This window comes from Hipposideros armiger, unplaced genomic scaffold (genome assembly GCF_001890085.2).
Source record: "Hipposideros armiger isolate ML-2016 unplaced genomic scaffold, ASM189008v1 scaffold_6, whole genome shotgun sequence".
In the NCBI taxonomy this organism is placed as follows: Eukaryota; Metazoa; Chordata; class Mammalia; order Chiroptera; family Hipposideridae; genus Hipposideros; species Hipposideros armiger.
Genome location: NW_017731356.1, coordinates 652760 through 671188, shown reverse-complemented (window position 1 = coordinate 671188; position 18429 = coordinate 652760). Strand labels below are relative to the sequence as shown.

The 18429-nt window shown below is 51.5% G+C and overlaps 1 protein-coding gene across 1 annotated transcript in view; it reads left to right on the top strand.

Moving 5' to 3' along the window:
* The window catches only part of ILDR2 (immunoglobulin like domain containing receptor 2), a 50391-nt gene that overhangs the window by 27243 nt on the left and 4719 nt on the right, over nucleotides 1–18429 (top strand). Inside the window, exons 4-9 of the mRNA XM_019646882.1 lie at nucleotides 2015–2071; nucleotides 4744–4890; nucleotides 6036–6212; nucleotides 14139–14252; nucleotides 17016–17232; nucleotides 18226–18427. Of these exons, the coding sequence (XP_019502427.1) occupies nucleotides 2015–2071; nucleotides 4744–4890; nucleotides 6036–6212; nucleotides 14139–14252; nucleotides 17016–17232; nucleotides 18226–18427 (914 nt within the window). The remainder of the gene's footprint in view (nucleotides 1–2014; nucleotides 2072–4743; nucleotides 4891–6035; nucleotides 6213–14138; nucleotides 14253–17015; nucleotides 17233–18225; nucleotides 18428–18429) is intronic.

Below are 18429 nucleotides of genomic sequence, written 5' to 3'. Positions count from 1 at the left end.
ACTGCATCTGACCAGCCGCACTTACATTTGCATCACCTCCTGGTCCCTACAGACAGCCAGTGGCATGTGTGGCTCTGACCACTGAGTAGCAGGTTTGAGAACTAAAAGTGTTATAGATAGGGTGACCTACAATGAACTGTCCAAACCAGGGCACTCAGAGAGGAAAAAGGAGTGCTGTTCATAATTACAAGAGGAGAACGGGCACAAACCGGGACGGTCCCAGACCAACTGAGCTGTGTGGTCTACCCATGTAGATACCACTTTATTGGCGAATGAGAAAATTGAGACCTAGGGAGATGAAGTGATGTGCTGTAGTAATCACCACATAAGCTAACAGTTAAGCCGCCCTAAGCACCCGACTCACAGCCCGCGGCTTTCTCCTATATAACATGCTCTATGTAATAGGGACGAACACCAGTCCTCCTTGAGCATATGGATTCTTTACAGTTACTAAGTATCGCAGAGCTAATTTCTTGTGAGGGCGTACAAATTGGTAGCTTACCTCATCAATAGTATCTCTAGTGTGAGTGTAATTAATGACAGCACATCTAGAGATGTTTAAAACATTGGTGGGCTTGAGAACTAGAGAGAAAATGCAAGAAAATATTCTCATTTTACCAGATAGAGTAAGAGATAGACTTAGAAGACCTAACTGTCCAGATTTTTAAAAGAAAAGAAAAACACACCATTAAGTCGATAACCGGCTTATTAAAAACTCTGTATATTGACTTCTTGATCACTGGTTATTGGCAGGTAACTAATAGTAATTATGTCTTTAAGAGATGCCCAAGACCCCAAATTCCCATTGGCCAGCTGTCAATTGCCTTGTTGAGTTTCCAAGAGATATTTGTACAGAGAACACTCCAGATGAGACCAATGCATGCTCTTCTTAATCACTTGCTCAGACTTTGGCCCCCCAATCCCTGTCTGGTGTCCCATCCTAGAGAACCGGACGAGACCCCATGTGAGCCTGAGCGTCACCTGTCAAAGGCTTAGGCCGACGGCTAGCCTGAGAAGTCCCCTGGAGGACGCCTTTTCCCGAAGCCCCCATGGCTCTCATTTGTCCTTCCAAGAGACCTTGCAAGCGGCAGACCACGCCGACCGTGTCCCGTGTCAGCTGCAGAAGACGGAAGAGAGACAGAGGAAGCCCTTCTTGCCAAAAACGAGACCAGAGCTAGCCTGAGCCCCCCACTCCATGCTTCCTTTCCCTCGGAAGGTCCTCTGGCCCCAGCGAGGACCAACCTCCTTCCCCACACTTTCCAGTGTCTCGTTTCCTGAACAGCCCTGTGCCGACCAGAGCCTGAGAGGCTCCTGTGCTGCCACCAGCCCTTCGGCTCCTCTGCCATATCACGCAGAAGGCACTTGGGTCCCTACGGCACCAGCTGTGGGTGCCATATGGGAGAGCCACACCATATACATATGTACAGAGTATTCCTGAAACCAGAAGGAGTGTAGAAGAGCATGTAACTGATCTAGCTTTAGCTGCTCCTTGCCTTGGAACATTTTTAATCACTGAAATATCTGTAGGCTATAAATAGAATCATGTAGTGAGATAATTCCGCGTTGAAACCAACTACGTCTTTTTTGTTTTTATATGGACACAGGACTGTGTGTGGCGGGGGGCGTATGAAAATGTAGGTTGAACATTTGGATACAGAAGGGTTTGACTTTCCAATACAATGTGTGGGGAGCGATGTACCAATGAAGGAGGGTGGTGGTGTCTGTCAGTCTGCTCAAGCTGGGCTTTTCACCTGCGAAACGGAGACCTCCTCCTCCTCCTCCTATAAATAGTTGGGGAGAAAGTTCTGTTTTTGCTTCTGTCTGGTTTAAGTGCAGAGGTCACGGAGGGGGCCGCCAAAGGTGGACGGGGAAGGTCATTGTCCGGACTCAGCCCAGGTTTGGGGATGAGCACGGGTCCGCGGCCCATGTGGGGATGGTGCCCACTGGAGCCAGGCCTCGGGCTGTGTTCCTCTGCAGTAACCTCTGCCCCTTCTCTTCCCTCCACCCCTTCCAGGCAGGACAGGGCTGCTCGCTGATCTCTTGCCCAGCTTTGCTGTGGAGATTATGCCAGGTATTCAGTCATTTAACTCTTCATCTGCTGACTGTGCTGTCTACCTGCATTGCTTCTGCACTCGTCACCAACTGCTGCTTTCATTTACTGGCATGTTTGTCTATATGTGTCTGTGGTCTTTTCTGGGATGAACTGAGCCCATTGGAAGAGCCTTTCAATTGTATATCTTCTGTTATTAGGCCCTGAAAGACTAATGATAATAAAAAACTAAGCCGGGATGGGGGCCCATCCTTCCGTGTCAGGTACGCAGGTTCTTTGCCCATCTCCATGCTCATCTCAGTGTCTCAGATGCACCCAGAGAGCTATTGGCATCCTTAACAGAGTCATTATCTATTTGCACCCCTTTCTCCCTAAGTTATATGTCTACCCCTCTGTCATTAGCGTGCAACCATGTTACTCTGTGTTGCATTCCTCCTCCCTGGAACAGTGCCCATCTACAGACCTATGTTGCCTTGTTCACAGTCTCGGGGGGCTTCTGGGGCCCCTACATCCCTGGGGTCTGTGGACCATATATCAAGGACCCCTGCCCCGAATGCATGCCTCTGCCTTGGTATGTAGCTGAAGCTGAACGGACCAGCCTAGATGAGCCCACTTCAGTTCAGTGCAGCCCATAATATAATAGAAGGAGGCGCGGAGAGAACAAGCCTGACCCCTGAGGGAGGGCAGGTCCACACGCAAGGAGCAGGAAAGGCTTCTCAGTCTTGCTTTGGAGGGTTTCGGCCGAGGGTGTAAGAGTTGCCTGATGGTTTAGAGCCACAGAGAGGTACACACTACTCCTGGCCGTTGCTTTGGACTTGATTCGATTTGTAAGAAGCACCCAGAGTCTCCACATTGAACTTCACTCATCATTCTGCCACGAATTCTCCTGGTCCTTCCCCATTAGCTGGCCAGCCCAAATAGAAGCATTCTTCTTACTCATGTTGATCCCAAGGACACAAAGAGATGTCTCTCTGTGACCCCCCCCCCGATTATCCAGAATTGCGTCAATTTGTACGCATTTGTTCAGCGCCCCAAAAGGAAACACGGTAACGTTGCATGGCCTCAAACTAGATGTTATTCTCCCGGTCCCAAGAAAGAGTTACTGTATTTTTCCTATCTGGTCCTGCATGCCCGAATTTCCCTCCCTTTTGATTGTAAGAATCTGTTCATGGATAACATTCTTTGTTTCTGCATGGTGACCTGCCAGGCTTTTGTCCTTGATTGCCTGACCCCATGTACGTTGTAGCCACCATGTCACACAGCTCATCGAATCCTCCTGGCTCAAGTCAATCTCAGACTACACTACGTTCTGTTATTTCTAAGGCCCATGCCAAAGCCCTCAGCTATCTGTTGTCCTCAGCAAGGACGCTCTCCAGGGCGCTCCAGCCAGGTGCTGGCCTTCTCATTGCCTTCTAAAGAGCGGGTGGCCCGGTTAATCTGAACGGATTTCAGGTGGACAGATGAGCAAGGAGGGATATTAGGGGGACAGTAGCTGTTTGTTTTCTGATGAAATTATCTTCTAAACAAAGGTCGAATAATTTCGCCATTAACACAAAGCCCTTTATGTAACAAAAATGTCATATTCTCAAGCTCTGACTGAATGCCCACAGAATTGAAGGAATATTTAATAACCCAAAGTTAAGAAAACCAATGTATTCTCTAAGTTCATCATAAAGGGGTTTTGGTAGATGACTTTCCAATGAATTGCTTGAATCTTTTGGCTTCTAAAGGCCATCACAGCTCACTCCAGTCTGTCCCAGGCCTCCAGTGGGAAGGTGGGTCCCAGAGCCCAGTCCCAAAAGTAGGACATAAAACAAGTCACTCAAGGGCCATGGTCATTTTGCTCTAAGCCAAATGGAATTTGTTTCCTTCCTCTTACCCTTTTTGAAGGGCAAATGAACTAGAATTCCAGTTCTGGCAGAGCTGTGACTAGAGCAGAAGTTAACAAACAGCCGTAGACACACGTCACCCTTGCCAGTCATCAGAGCTCTGAGCCGTTAGCCCGTGGCTATGCGGGCTATCAGCAAGGTCAGCCCGAGTGTCACCAAATCAAGCCAAGCCATCCTGGGGGGGTGGGGACAGCGTCTTCTCTATCAAAGCCTGTGTCTCTTGTTGTGGATCTCAGCCCTGACGCTGACTTACAGGAAAGGTGTCACGGGGGCAGCCCATCAGCAGGAAGGCAGATGGGCACAGAAGCACCCGAACCCCTTAATATGTTCTGCCCAAGACAAGGTAGACACAGAGAACTTCTCAGGACTTACACTTTTAGTGGCAACTTGACTACCAAAGATATGCATTCACAGAATCCATCCCTTTATAGCTCAGCAAACGGAGTCCCTCCCCACACCCCAGCCACAAGTCTTTCTGTTCTTGTCCCATACTCGTTCTGATACAGTCAACCCTTTCCCCAGGAGGGGACCCTGAAACCTCACCTCAGGGCTTGGTGCTATCACGATGTGCGCTCAATATGACCTAGGTAACCTTCTTCCCTCATCGCCCTGCCCCGACCCCGGGGGATCTGCACGGCTCACTGTCAGAGTTCCCCCTGAGTGTGGGGGCTCTGTGCCCTGTTATAAGATGCTTTCTCCCCCGGGTCTGTCCCGCTCACACCCCTTCACAAGGAGACACCGACGAGCGTGGCCATCCTGACAGCGGGCCGCCTCGAGCTTGGGTTTCTCTGTGCGTCCTTCCAGAGTGGGTGTTTGTCGGCCTGGTGATCCTGGGGGTTCTCCTCTTTTTCGTCCTGGTGGGGATCTGCTGGTGCCAGTGCTGCCCGCACAGCTGCTGCTGCTATATCCGCTGCCCGTGCTGCCCGGACGTCTGCTGTTGCCCTCAGGCCTGTGAGTCAAGTGCCCAGTGGGGACACGTGGAATGACCGAGGGAATGAAGGTCACCCTCGGTCGGACGGCTGTGTTCCCCGAGTTCCTTCTCCACCGCCTTCCCTTCCACCCAAAGTGTTGGTCCTCCGGACGGTCCTGGGCTGGGAAGCCCCGGCCCCCACAGCTGACCCCCTGTGTGCCTCGTCCCCTCCATGCCCTCCTGCATGCTTCCCATCCACACCCATCACCCTGGCGATTCGGAATTCTTGCTGACACCACCGATGGAAGGAAGGGCAGGTTCAGGATGGTGAGGTTTGGGGTGAGCTTTTGCCTTCTCCTCAGGCATTCAAACCAGAGGAAACCTCCTCTGCTGGTGCCTCTCAGAGGCAGAGAACTCCCCTGTTTACAAGCAGAGTGTGCCAACAGCAGCCTGTGGGTACCATCCAGCCACAGCTGGGTTTCATTTATCCCCAAGACAAAATGGTCCTCGTTTGGGGATGTGCAGTCTCATTTTACTGGCCAGACCTGTGTAGGCGTGAATGCTGGCACCCCTGCCATAAGCCAAACACATCTTGAAGAACAGACATACGTGTATCTTTAGTATCCTTAGGAATAAAGCAGTTCCCAGGAGGAGTCAGGGTATCTGCTCTGCTTTGGAGCTCACAGAGCAGGGCTATGTGAGCCCATTGTCACGGTGCCTCTCTAGAAGAGGCTCTCAGGGTGCCCCTGGAAGCCGCCCTGGGCAGCACCAGTGCTGTAGCCGCCTACAGACAGTGTGGTTCAGAGTGGGCCGCTGCTGTCAGTGGAGAGGCTGCTGTGACAGCTCCCAACACCGAGTAATTACTCAGTGAAGGTACTAAACGCTGTTGTTCCTGACGTCATCGCCTTTCTACAGAGCTGGGGGAGGGGTACAGGGAGTGGGGGCCAGTGGTTCCGATGAAGCAGTTCAGGCCTAGGAGAACACACACAGGCACACAGGCACATGCACACATGGAAACACGCATACACAGGCGCGCACACACACACACACACACACACACACACAGAGGCACACACTCATGCACACATCCTGGAGCTCCCTGAAGCACCTCCTTAGGGATGTCTGGTGTGAGGGTTGCGGAGGGTGGGACGATATAATCTCTCTTGCTCTTCATCTCCCTCCACAGTGTATGAAGCAGGGAAAGCAGCCAAGGCCGGGTACCCTCCCTCTGTCTCCGGTGTCCCTGGCCCCTACTCCATCCCCTCTGTCCCCTTGGGAGGACCCCCGTCATCTGGCATGCTGACGGACAAGCTGCATCCACCTCCCCTGGCACCAAGTGACTCCACTGGAGGAAGCCACAGTGGTAAATGTGGTCCTGGACTGCCCTGGCCCGGCTTCCACTCTGGTCCCCGGCTCATGAGAGCCGCCAGCTCAGGGATGCGTCGCTGGAAAATGGTTCTCTCCATTCCAGAAATGGGATCCTTCCTGTTGTATCAGATGCCTTCTGGAGTGCGTGGCAGGCTTTTTCCAAGGGCTGCAGGACACAGCTGCCCTTGCTTTCCTCCCAGGCTCCTCAGTAACGCGGATGATCCGGAAAAGAGGCAGGGTACCAGGAATGGAGCGCTGATCATCCAGTTAATAAATAGTTTTGCCATCCCTACCCGGTGCTCAGGACTGACCAGCCCTGTGAGGGGTACCAAGCAGTGCAGGCCATGGTTTGTCTGGCAGGCAGCGTGGTCTAGACGGGGAGGGAGGATGGGCCTTTATCAACACCATTCGGTACCGGGAGTTCAAGGAGAAAGCCCCGGAGTGGTTACCAGGTCTTCAGGGAAGAGGTGAGGCTTGAGCTGGGCCTTGAGGAGTGAGAAGATTGGGGAAGAAGAGCGGGGAACGCTGAGCACCCCCAGGAAGGCAGCACGTGGGGAGCCAGAGCTGGGAGAACATGTGTGGGTTGGACGGTGTCCAGCTCGTCTGCCTGACTCCCTAATACGGTGGAGCCCTGAAACACGCCCCCCAGAAGACCCGGGACTTGGTGCCGTAGCAAGGGAAAGCCACTGCAGACAGAGTCCTGGGCGGAGAGGTGACACGTCGACAAGGCGAGTGGTACGCGGGAGAGAGTGGAGTCAGAGACCCCGAGCTGAGAGGGGACTGAAGTTGTCCTGGTGAAATGTCTGAGCATCTGGATGGAGGCGCAGGGAGCTGAAATGAGTGGGGAACCAGAGAGACACTTTGAGAGAGGCGGCAACAGACTCTGGGGAACGGGGGCCTCAGGATGGACCGAGTTGTCCAGCAGTGCGTATCGGAGACGGAAGTGAAGCCCCTGGTGCGGAGAGCTTGTTTGGATGATGAGATTGGCCCCATTTAGGCATGATGAGTTAGTGGTTATTGGCCAGGATGGAAGGGCAGTGGGGAGTTAAAATGTCTCTTTTCTGGAAGCAGTTGAACAGTGTGGCAGAGTCGTAAGGCTAGAAGTGTGTGTGTGTGTGTGTGTGGTCGATTTAGGAGGCAATTTTTAAATCCCGAGATGGGTGAGCCACTAAGGTTGGTAAAACAGACACTTCTCCCCTGGAGGCATCTGGGCTGCCTTCAGTGGGGGCGGGGACAAGGACCCAGCCCACTCAACAGCTGTCAATGGCTCACCGTGGAGGGAGTGGCTATCCTCAGTGAGTAATCGGTATTTGTGTTTTTTCTCTCCCCGGAACTATTAGTAGCATTCTGACGTCTGAGACCAGGAATGAGTCACAGACTGAGAAGGAAAAGTTAATGATCATAGACACCCAGGGAATTAGAGAGATAAAGACAAAACGAGACAGTCCATGTCCCCAGAGGACGGAGTGGGCAAAGGAGACATTCGTGGAACTTGGCTCCTACTCTTTTTACAGCTTCCCCCCCTTTTCCCAATCTTCTTTCTCCTTCTTTCCCACCAGAACCCTCTCCTCGTACTTTTGATTGAATGGTTCTCCTAATAAAATGAGTCAGATTCGTAGAATGGCAAATACTTCCTCTCTCCTGTTTTAACCTTTTCCCAGCCCCTGCTTGCCGTAGTTCAGTCATTTTGGCCCCATCCCGCCACACTAACCGACTGCAATGAGAAGTGTCTTGCAAAATAAGAACACGTATTATTTCCCATAGCAAGAAATGTCCAGGTAAGGTGGCTCTGGGGCTAATTGGACAGTTCAGGTGGCATCAGTGAAGGACCTCATCCTTTCCATCCTGTTCTGTCATCCCGAGCAAACCCGCTGCCTTCCTGGGCTGGCGTTCCTCGTGATTCCATGATAACTGCCATAGTCCCAGGTATGAATGCCTTCAGAGATTGAAAAAGATATGTATCTTCCTTGTGCTGCTTTCTTCAAGAGCGAGGACACTTTCCCAGAAGCCCCTCTTCCCTTGGGCAGACTTCTCCTGGCAGTCTCATGGGTGAGAATGGCGTCGCATGCACCCATTCTTAAACCACATTGGCTAGGGCTAATCAAGACTCATCTCTTAGGCCAAGACACCCATTCACCTTGGAAATGAACAAAAGCAGGATTCTGTTCACCAGGAAAAGGGTACAATGCAAAGCCAATGGCAGCCTCAGCTAGTCTGGCCTGTGTTGTCATTATGTGGCTCGTGGGTCAAGATCACGTTCGTGTTTGCCACCAGTCACATTTCTGTCCTCACAGTCTCATTGCCAGAATGACGGATGCCATTTGGCTATTTCTCCTGTAAGAAAGGTGGCTTCAGTCACCATCCCATGTTGATTATTGTTTCAAGCATGTTGGAAACGTAAAGAAATGCTGATTAGGAAAGATGTAAATGTAGGCTATTTTAGATTTACATGCTACTTCAATTTGGGGGGGTAATCATCCCGCAATAGTAACTTTTCAGATCACGTCTGTACACAATGCTCTTGAACAGTCTGTGTGGTCGGAAAGGCATCTTTGATGAGCTATGTATAGTACAGCCAGTTGGTGCCCGCATAGGAGAGAGAGAAGAGGCATGTCGATACCTTCCCCCTTCATCCCAGCAGCTCACTGAGACCTGTCACAATAAGAAACGGCTGTCTCTTCCTCGGCGGCCCTGGGCCTGTCCCTTTCAGCTCGGTCAAGGTTCTCTCTTTATTGAATGTCCCTACTGCACCCCATTCTTACCTCTCATCTTCAGCCTCTCTTGTTGAGTGATTTCTTCCTGTCAGGTTACAGAGCATGCTCAGACCTCTCCCATTCAAATTCAACAGCAATTTGTAAAAACCCCTGGAGTGCTCCCATGTTCCTCCTCCATCCCGTTTCGCCTCTTCACAGCCAAGTCCTTGAGTTGCGACTATCCCATGTCTCCATTTCCTCTGCTCTCACCGGCTCCCCACTAACTTCCGTCTCGCTAGCTGTTGCTTTCACCGCTCCAGGAGCCAGTCCCTGACCAGGCCGCCTGACCACTATGTCCAACGGGCACTCACTCCTCAGGCCTCACCTGCCTTGACATCTCACCAGCACTTGCCACCCAGACCCACTCACCTTGATTCACCTTCCTCCACACCGCGTGTTGTAAGACATCTCCCTGCCTCTTCTGCTAGGTGCTGGCTGCTCTCCCTCCCCCTGCACGTGGCCCAGACATCGGGGTCCCTGTCCTGTCCAAGGCCCTCCCCTGGGAAACTTCCTCTATGCCCAGGCTGCAGCGTCAGCTGTGTGCAGATGACCCTGACCTCCCCTCTGCTCCTCAGTCCTAAGCGTCCCTGCGGGACATCTCCACCTGGGGGTCCTGCAGGCGTTTCAAACTCAGCCTCTGGGAAACTGAATCAATCTGCTGTTTGTCGACTTCAAACCAATGTGTCCATTTCTTATTTCAGTGGCTGGCACACTGTCCACCTGCCAACCCAAACCAGAACGCAGGACTTCATCCTCCTCTCTACTTCACCCTCATTTCCCTCATCCAATTGGTCACCAAGTCCTTCAGATGGTAGCTCAAAATAACTTTAAGGTGGTTTCCTTGCCTCCATCTCTACTGTGACTGTCCTAGTCCTGGCTGCCATCATCTTCCGCTGGGGTTAATGCAATGAGCTCCTACCCCATCTTTCCATACCTACTCTTTGCCGGAATCTGTTTTCCTTTCACGTCTACCTGGCCTCCACTCATCCTTCTTGCAAAGGGATTGAGTAGGCAAGCAGGGTTTTGAAATGTCATTTTCAAAACTAATAAGGATGTGTGTCTATATATATGCCTACTGTATGCATACAGAGAATATGCAAATTTTAAGCGTCACTTCTCCCACAGCTGAGCTGCTGTCACCCTGGGGGTGGAACCTGGCAGCTGTTCCATCATCCATAAACAGCCTTGCTTAGCTCGTTAAGCTAGGACATGAAGAAAAAGGCTATATTCATGGGTATCTGCCTTAGAGACAGCGTTTGCAAGTTTTATAAGCTGCATTTGGCTGGAAAGGGGAAATTAACTGAAAAATAGTTTAGCCTTAATGGGGTCAAAAGCATTAGCTCAAATTCTTTAACAATAAGAATTTTTTAAATGGTAGTTTGGCTTCAAAATGAATGGCCCAATATCCCTTCTCCATTAAAACCAAACTTGGCAAGGACAAAGAGCCACACCAACCAAAGGACTTGGATCAGACTAAACTTGAAAAGAGAAATAAGTCATCCATCTATCCTAAACTGAAACATCACTGGGGGTGGGGCGGGGGAGCCATTTTCCAAAAATTGCTGGGCTTTGGCCAACGGTCTAGGACATTTCTTATTATAAAATATCACCACACATCAGAGAGTACTCTGATCTTCAGACAAATTACAGATAAAAATCAACCAGACATCATTCTATTTATTTTAAAATCAAGAAAAATGTAATGACTGCCTATAAGTTTTCCCTCAAGGAATTTATGGTCTAGCAGAGTGGCTGCTGGGGGCTAGTGAATGGAAAGAAAATGAGTAAAAAAACTGCAATGCAGTATTTGGTAAGGCTGTTCTCTGGTGCAGACTCAGATAATCTGGTTGGAGGGATCAAAAAAGGTTTTATATGCTCCTAAGAACATATGGGACAAGGTCAGATCCCACCAGGATGAGAGAATGAGCTATCAAACTTAGAGCTTACAATTAAAAAAACAAACAAACAAACAAACAAAAAAACACCAACTCCTTTTCAAGGGAGAATTGCCTAGCTTTTTAGCTACTGGAACCAAACAGACAATACCTCTAAAGTCTAAAGATCAGTACTTTGCCTCTGTCCTTTTTGATGAATGAGAGGGATTTAGATTTATGAAGTCATGGGCTGCTGTGACCAAGAAGTGCCCCCTGAAGTTATCTAGTACAGTGGAGTCTCTTTATACTGAAAGGCAAAACCACCATCTTCATTTGTGTCTGCACATAGTTACTGTAACTTTCCGGGGACATGATAACCTATGCAACATACCCAAATCTGTCTCGTAACAAGTAGTGGACTCTGTGATGATGGCACAGAAAACCATCTAAGCTCCAGTCCAAGGTGCAGCTGACCGAGAGGCTCCCAGTTGTCACTCAGGGTGGTGGCCATCTCTTGTCTGTTATGTTTGAATGTTTACCATAAGAGTGCTGCACATATGAAGAACACCTAGGTAAAGTCACAGCTACAGGTGGGGCAGGCCCCCTCCCTAAGGCCTAAAAACATGCTAGTTTTCTTAGAAAATAATCATCAATAAGAACAACAAAACTTATATAAACTTTGATGCCCCCTCAAACTACCATTCAAGCCTTCTTCCTTCCTGGTCAAAATTCTCCAACAAACAACCTTTCTGCCTTACTTTGTAATCCCTTGTAATATAATTTCTATTCCTGCCTTCTCATTCATTCATTCATTCATTCACTCACTCATACAAACACATGTTTTGAGTATGTGCCATGTGCCAGGCGAGGTGCTGGGGATGCAGAGATGAAGAGAGAGAGCTGGTCCTTGCCCTCAGGAAATTTAGTCTACAGAGGGAAACTCTCCCAAAAGTACTCTTTGAAGAAATCATTAAGCCTACCCCTACCCCCAGGCTGGCAGCAATTCCACTCCATATTTATGAAGTGCCTACTATGTGTATAGCATGGCCCTGGGCTTTACACCCATCCAGAATAACAAGGATTCCTATCCCTCAAGAAGCTATGGGAAGATTACACATTTATACAAATAACTTGAATCAAACTAGAACATATTGAGGGCCATCGCGAAAGTTCCAACTAAATGATTTGTGAGTTAGGAGTGAGACAGAGGGGGAGAGAGAGAGGAGATAGAATCCTGTAGCTACAAGCATCAAGGAAAGCCTTTGAGATGCTGTGACATTTGAGCTGCCCCAGATAATCACAAAGAATTCAAAGGGCTCCACTGATTTGATCTTTTTTAAGAGATTATTTAAAGGGTGGGAAGTATTAGCTGCATTTTATAGACATGAAAACTGAGTCCTGGCTGGGTCACCATTTATTTGGAGGCCCTCGATAAACCAGTGGCATCTCTACAGGATGCCCAGTGCCCCACTTCCTAGCCCTGCACTCCATCCGTCAGAACAGACAGAGCAGTGTCGCAGAATAACTGCATTTTTAATTGAACTGTCTGTACTACTCTGTAAACGCCTCTGCAGAGATGGAAGAGGGTACAGTTTGATAAATAAAATCATTTCCGCTAATAATTGCTTCTGCAGAAGGATTATGGCTCTAACCTCTAGGAGAAGGTGTCACTAAAAAGCATGTACTGAGATTCATTTTTTTTCCCCCAATAACTCCACAATTTGAGATGAGTGTGGACTGGCCCGCAGGCTCTGAGAGAGAAAACCAGGGCACCTGCCAATAGGCTGGGGGCGGCTTCTCAGTCTCCGGTGCCAGGGTTGTGATTAGGGAGCTGCAGAATATTATATTTCAATCTCCCGTGTACAGAGCTGTGGGGGCGGGGGGTGGGTGGGGTGGCCACAGCCAGGGGGAACATGACCAGGAGCAGAAGGCAGGGTCTCCTCCCAATGCATGTGCAGTCATGTGGCATCTGCCTCACCGTGGGAACAGAAAATGTTGGAGCTGGGACACGTGCTTCCATCTCATTGTCCTGATGGGCTGGAAGACAGGAGCGTGCCTCAAGCCATAACACTATGGCCACCTAAGGGCACTTCCTACTCTGGGCTTTTCCTTCTTGTCCTCCTCGTCTACTTCTGCTTCCTACCTGGGCTCCCAGACTCCAAGAGAGGCACGATGCCCCATCGGGTGGGCTTCGGTCAGACTGCGTGCACCCAGCCCTGGACCTGCCAGCCATGCCTGAGCAAGTTATGAAACGCTTCTGCACCAAAATTTTCTCAACCACAACATGGTGTTAGTAAGAGTCCCTTCCATGGGTGGCTGTAAGGACCAGGGGCTACGTAAAGCACTTAGCATAGCACCTAGCATGTCTGCAATGCCCCATTCATGTGGTCTGCCACCATTATCATTCTGTCCCCCACCCATCCATTCCCTTCTCTCCTTTTCCCTCTTTCTCTTGTCTGTGGCACCGAGACCCGCCCTTGGGGCTGGCATTGGACTAGACCGATACTTAAGTGATGCGGGGCTACCATAGCCTTTGTCCCGACAATATGAGTGATGGGAATGTAGGAGGTGCTATCATCACCCAGGCTTCAATTTTCGTTTTTATTAAGCCCTGAAAAGAACACCTGCTCGTATCCACACAGCAGCAGGTTGAATTACTCGTGACTGAAATATGGTAGTATTCCCTTTCCTAAGAGGAAAGTGCTAAGGGGATAAAATGAAGCCGTGATGAGTAATCCATGCATGTGGCACCTTAGTTTGTACTAATGCATAGACAGCCTGGAATCTAATATTAGCTCATATGGACCACGCAGTGATGGACTTCGCACCATCTCCCAGGCAACGAGAGGCTCTCAGGCCGCCTTTGTCAGGGGCCCTGAGGTTCAGGTCTCTGTTTGAAAGTTACCTGTGCTCCTACCAAGTGAAGGTATGACCCTGCCTGTAGCATGATCTGTGCTCTCGGTCTAGAAAGTGGTCTTTCTTTAGTGAGTTGACTCCATTGAGCTTTGAGAAGTGGAGCCGTAGGAGAGGGGGAGGTGAGAAGCAGAGGTTAACAAACGACTGAAAATACACCGTGAGAGAATTGCGTTGTTGACCTGCTGGTCCTCCCTCTAATGGCCGATCTTACAAAGGGGACCTTAGGTTGGTTCCGTGTGTATAAATACAGATTCCTCTGTCTGGGTAATTTCAAAAGGGGCTGTTATCCGTGGGAACCATGCTTTCTACTGGGTGAAATAAATGGAGGCCTCCTTCTGCTGCTGTTTTCATCTCACCTTCCTGTCCTTCTCTCAACAGTCCGCAAAGGCTACCGGATCCAAGCTGACAAAGAGAGGGACTCCATGAAGGTCCTATACTATGTGGAGAAGGAGCTGGCTCAGTTTGACCCAGCCAGAAGGATGACAGGCAGATGTGAGCACCTGTTCGTTCCATGTGATCTGTGCAGCGTGCACGAGTTCAGAGCTAAAGGGGGCTGGGGGGAGGAGGGGAGGGCCACCAAACTTGGGCAGCCCTTGACATTCAGGGTCAGAGCTGGCAGGGTGCTGGTGACACCCTCCTGAAGAAAGTCATTTCAAGTATGCAGGAGGGAGAAACAAACGGACTTCTGGCGTGAAGGACAGACAGGCACGTCCCACCCTCGTTTGTCATCCGTCTCTCCCGCCAGGGTGGTCGGTATTACTGGGCTATGCAATCCTGGGGCTGGAAAATGTTGTATTAAAACAGGCTTTCCCCACCGCCCCCTTTAAAATACACGCAAAACAATGACTTCACATGTGGAAGGTTAGGTATCCATTTTTTTCCAACGCGTAAGTCCCTAGCTTTGACCAGCAGTCCAACAGCTGGGAACTTGCTGCATGGAAGCCTCCGTGAAAGTGAAAGAACGAATCTGCCCAATGGGTCTCATGGAGAAGAGACCTTCATTCCTCTGAGAAGCCCAGCAGCAGAGACCGAGGGGCGAGCACAGAGGCTGCCCAGCTTGTCAAAAGAACCTTTTAATTACTGCGTCTGCAGGTGGCAGGGCCCCAACCCTTCACCCACCCACAGCCCTTGGAGACTGTGGGGCTGACACAGCCCATTCTTTGAGAGTGGATTCCAAATTACCACCCATGGAGAGATGCAGCACAGGGCAGGTCTGACATGGGCCGGCTCATGTCCAGACCGTGCTGGCAGGCATGGTAGAAAGGTCACCACGCTTCTCTCTTGGAACCCTCCTCACCCTGGAACCAACAAGAGACGTGATGGAATTGTTGGGGAAACTGTCCCAGCCCAGAGGAGCTGTATTCAAATGAAGAACAACAGATCCCTCCCAATTTGCAGTTCTAAATTCATCCCATCTGAGTTGCAGCCATTGGCGCGCCCTCCTACCGCACTCACTATAAAAAGACCATCTCCAGATTGGAATGTCAAGAATGCAGATGTCGCTGCACTTGACAAGCTAGTGGTAACAGTGTTGTCATGGATCCCTGGAAGGGGACAGAAACAGAGATAGTAGGTGATCCCGGAGAAGGGGCCTGTGGAGGAAATCTGTGAATCTCACGGCTCAGAGAAAAAGTTAAAAGCTGAGCTTAAAAGGAAAGGCTGGGTCCTGCTTTAGTGATGCCTCCCATCCACCTGGATCAAAGCGCTCTCCAGGGGCTGGCTGTGCATAAAGTAACAGAATCTTCGAGTCCAAGGGCACCTTGGAGATGGCCTGGGCGGACCTCTGCAGTGTACGGGGGAGGACACGGACGCCCAGAAGGCTGAAGTGACAGTCAGACTAGAACCCAGTTCTCTGACTCCTGTCCCATGCTCTTCACACAAGAAACTTGGTAGCCAACTGTGGATGGTTTCATGGCTTTGGCAGTTCCTGCCCAGAGACCACAGCTGTCTTGCTTGTAGGACTTTAGGATATTGGAGCTGGAAGAGACTGAGGTTGCTGAATCCCCCTCCCTTGTTTCACAGAGGAGGAAAGGGAGGCAGAGAGGGACTCCTGCCCCTTTGCGGGTGGGAACCAGCAGAAATTCTCCGCTCCTCCCAGGGCTGATGGGGATGGGCAGAAGAGAGATGGAGGGCGACCTCAGGCCCTCATCTGTGCCTCCCACATCTTATCCTGGCTTACCTCCTCCTCAACCGCCAAACCTTACACGTTGTAAATGTTGATTCTGATAATATTTTGAAGTTCTAACCAAAGGATTTTAGAAAACAAGTGACTTGAATTACATTACAAATAGATTGACTAGATTTATTTTATAAGTAGTGAAATTCAATCCATTTCAATGTTCTATAAATAAATAGGTTTCTTTGTTTTTGTTTTTTTTTCCTTCCAGATTATAATTCTGGTCCTTTTTCACAAAGCTACCTAGATAGACTACCTTAGGAAATGACATAGCTGCAACCAGCCTGCCCCCCCTCAACATTTTACATTTTGGGGCTGGGGCAAGACTACAGGCCATAAGTACAGCCAGTCCCCGCTTTGGCTGCCATACCTCCAGACAGCTGTCCTGGTCACCATGGCCACATACACCTGGAATACCTTTGCCGAGGGGAAGAGTCTCCCTCAGCCCTGAAAGTGGACTTGGTGCCACTTGGGGGGGCTGTTCCAGGTTCCTGGAAGAGCTTCCAGCTGGGGGTGGATGGACAGACACTAGGTGTGCCCACGCCCTTGGCCCCGTTGACTCCCGGTTCTGTGGAGAGGGGCTGGAATGGGGCGCCTCTACAGCATGGGACAGCCCTGGCCCCGAGGCCCCGTCTTGGGACTCAGCCAACAGTAGGGAAGATATCTAGGGCTCCTCTCTCTTTCCCCACGTTGGCTCAACATGCGTGGGATCCCACGGCTCATCACACAATTATACAAGAGGAAAACCATTTGAACAAGGGTGCCGATGGACTAGGACACAGCTGCAGAGCGCGCCCAGGTTCTGGGACGCCTGCCGTAGGTGGAGCGATGACAATTGTTTTCCTGTCTAAGAACAGAGCGCAGAGGGAGCCTCCCTCTCTGAAGGCAAGTGCGCTGCTGGCTGGAGCCAGTTCCTGCTGAGCTAAAAACAAAAACCACCAGCTCAGGTCTACACCCACCTGGACAGGACCGGGGGCCCTCGCGTGGGAGTTGCCCGAGGCTCCGAGCCTCAGCTCTGGCAGGAGCGCCCGCCTTGTCTAACACATAGAACGCTGTCATAACTGGTTCTGTCCCTGCAGATAACAACACCATCTCAGAACTCAGCTCCCTGCATGAAGAGGACGGCAATTTCCGCCAGTCTTACCATCAGATGCGAAGCAAGCAGCTCCCCGTGTCGGGGGACTTGGAGAGCAACACTGACTACTGGCCGGGTGTCATGGGAGGCGGCAGCGGGGCGAGCCGGGGGCCCTCGGCCATGGAGTATAACAGAGAGGACCGGGAGAGCTTCAGGCACAGGTGAAGGTGGCAGTTGGGGGGGGGCAGGAGCGGGAGGCGGGGGGGCCTGAGGCTGGCTTATCAGGGAGCACCTCTGCCTGCCATTCCGGGTTGTCCTGCCACACACATCGCGCTTTCTATGAGCGCTTGACTAGCCCCCTCCCACATTTATGACGCAAGGGAGCCCTTGTGACACCGTGCGTAGACGTCATCATCGAAGCCCTCTGATCCCTTCAGGAACCTTGTTAACATTTCCTCACCCTTCTCATATACGTTATCCTACAGCCCCCAGAGAGTTCCACCATCTTCTCCATCACTTTTGATCCTTTGTTACGTGAATGGTAAAATGCCCAACGCAGTAGACTGTTGTTGCATCTGATTCTCATAGCTCTTAGAGGCAGGTACGGTTCATGTCCCCGTTTTGAGTTGGGGAAACGGAAACTTACCTAGACTGAGGGACTCGCCCACGGTCACACAGTCAATGAACGTGGGAGGCTGAGGTGCGCGTCCACTTACGTGTGGCCATTGCCCACCAAATAGCACCTTCGTCACTCACCTCCACGTCCTCTGCCTCCACGGCCAGTAGGCACTGCCTTCCTCGCAACCCTGCCAACCGCGGGCGTCCCTGTGGCCTGCTGCACGGAGGTAACCGAAGGCGGAAAAGGCCTCTGTGTCCGTCCCCAAGTATCTCAGGCGCGGTGTGGGCCCCAGCGGTGTGGCAGCGCCCCCCACCCCCGCCCGCGGGCTTGCGGGTGCGAGCTGGGAGACGTGTGTCTAGCAGAGGCCGCCTAGTGAGCAGAAGGCCCCGCAGGGCGTTTCCGCAGCGTACGCATCACAAAGCGCGCACGCGACTCCACTCGGAACCTGATCCAAACCCGCGAGAGGGACGCGGCCGCCCTCTCTCGACGGTGCGCGATCCCGCGGCGTGAGGTGCGCAGCCGGCCGGGACCCGGGTCTCCGGACCCCGGTCGACGCCCGCGCCCGGCCGCCTGACCCGTGTCCCCTCCCCTGCAGCCAGCAGCGCTCCAAGTCGGAGAAGCTGTCGCGCAAGAGCTTCGCGGCGGGCGTGCCGGCCGTGTCCATGGACGAGCTGGCGGCCTTCGCCGACTCCTACGGCCCGCGGGCGCGCCGGGCGGACGGCAGCCTGGAGGCCCGCGCCGGGAGCCGCTTCGAGCGCGCGGAGCCGCGGGCGCGCGGGGGCCTCTTCGCCGACGGCCC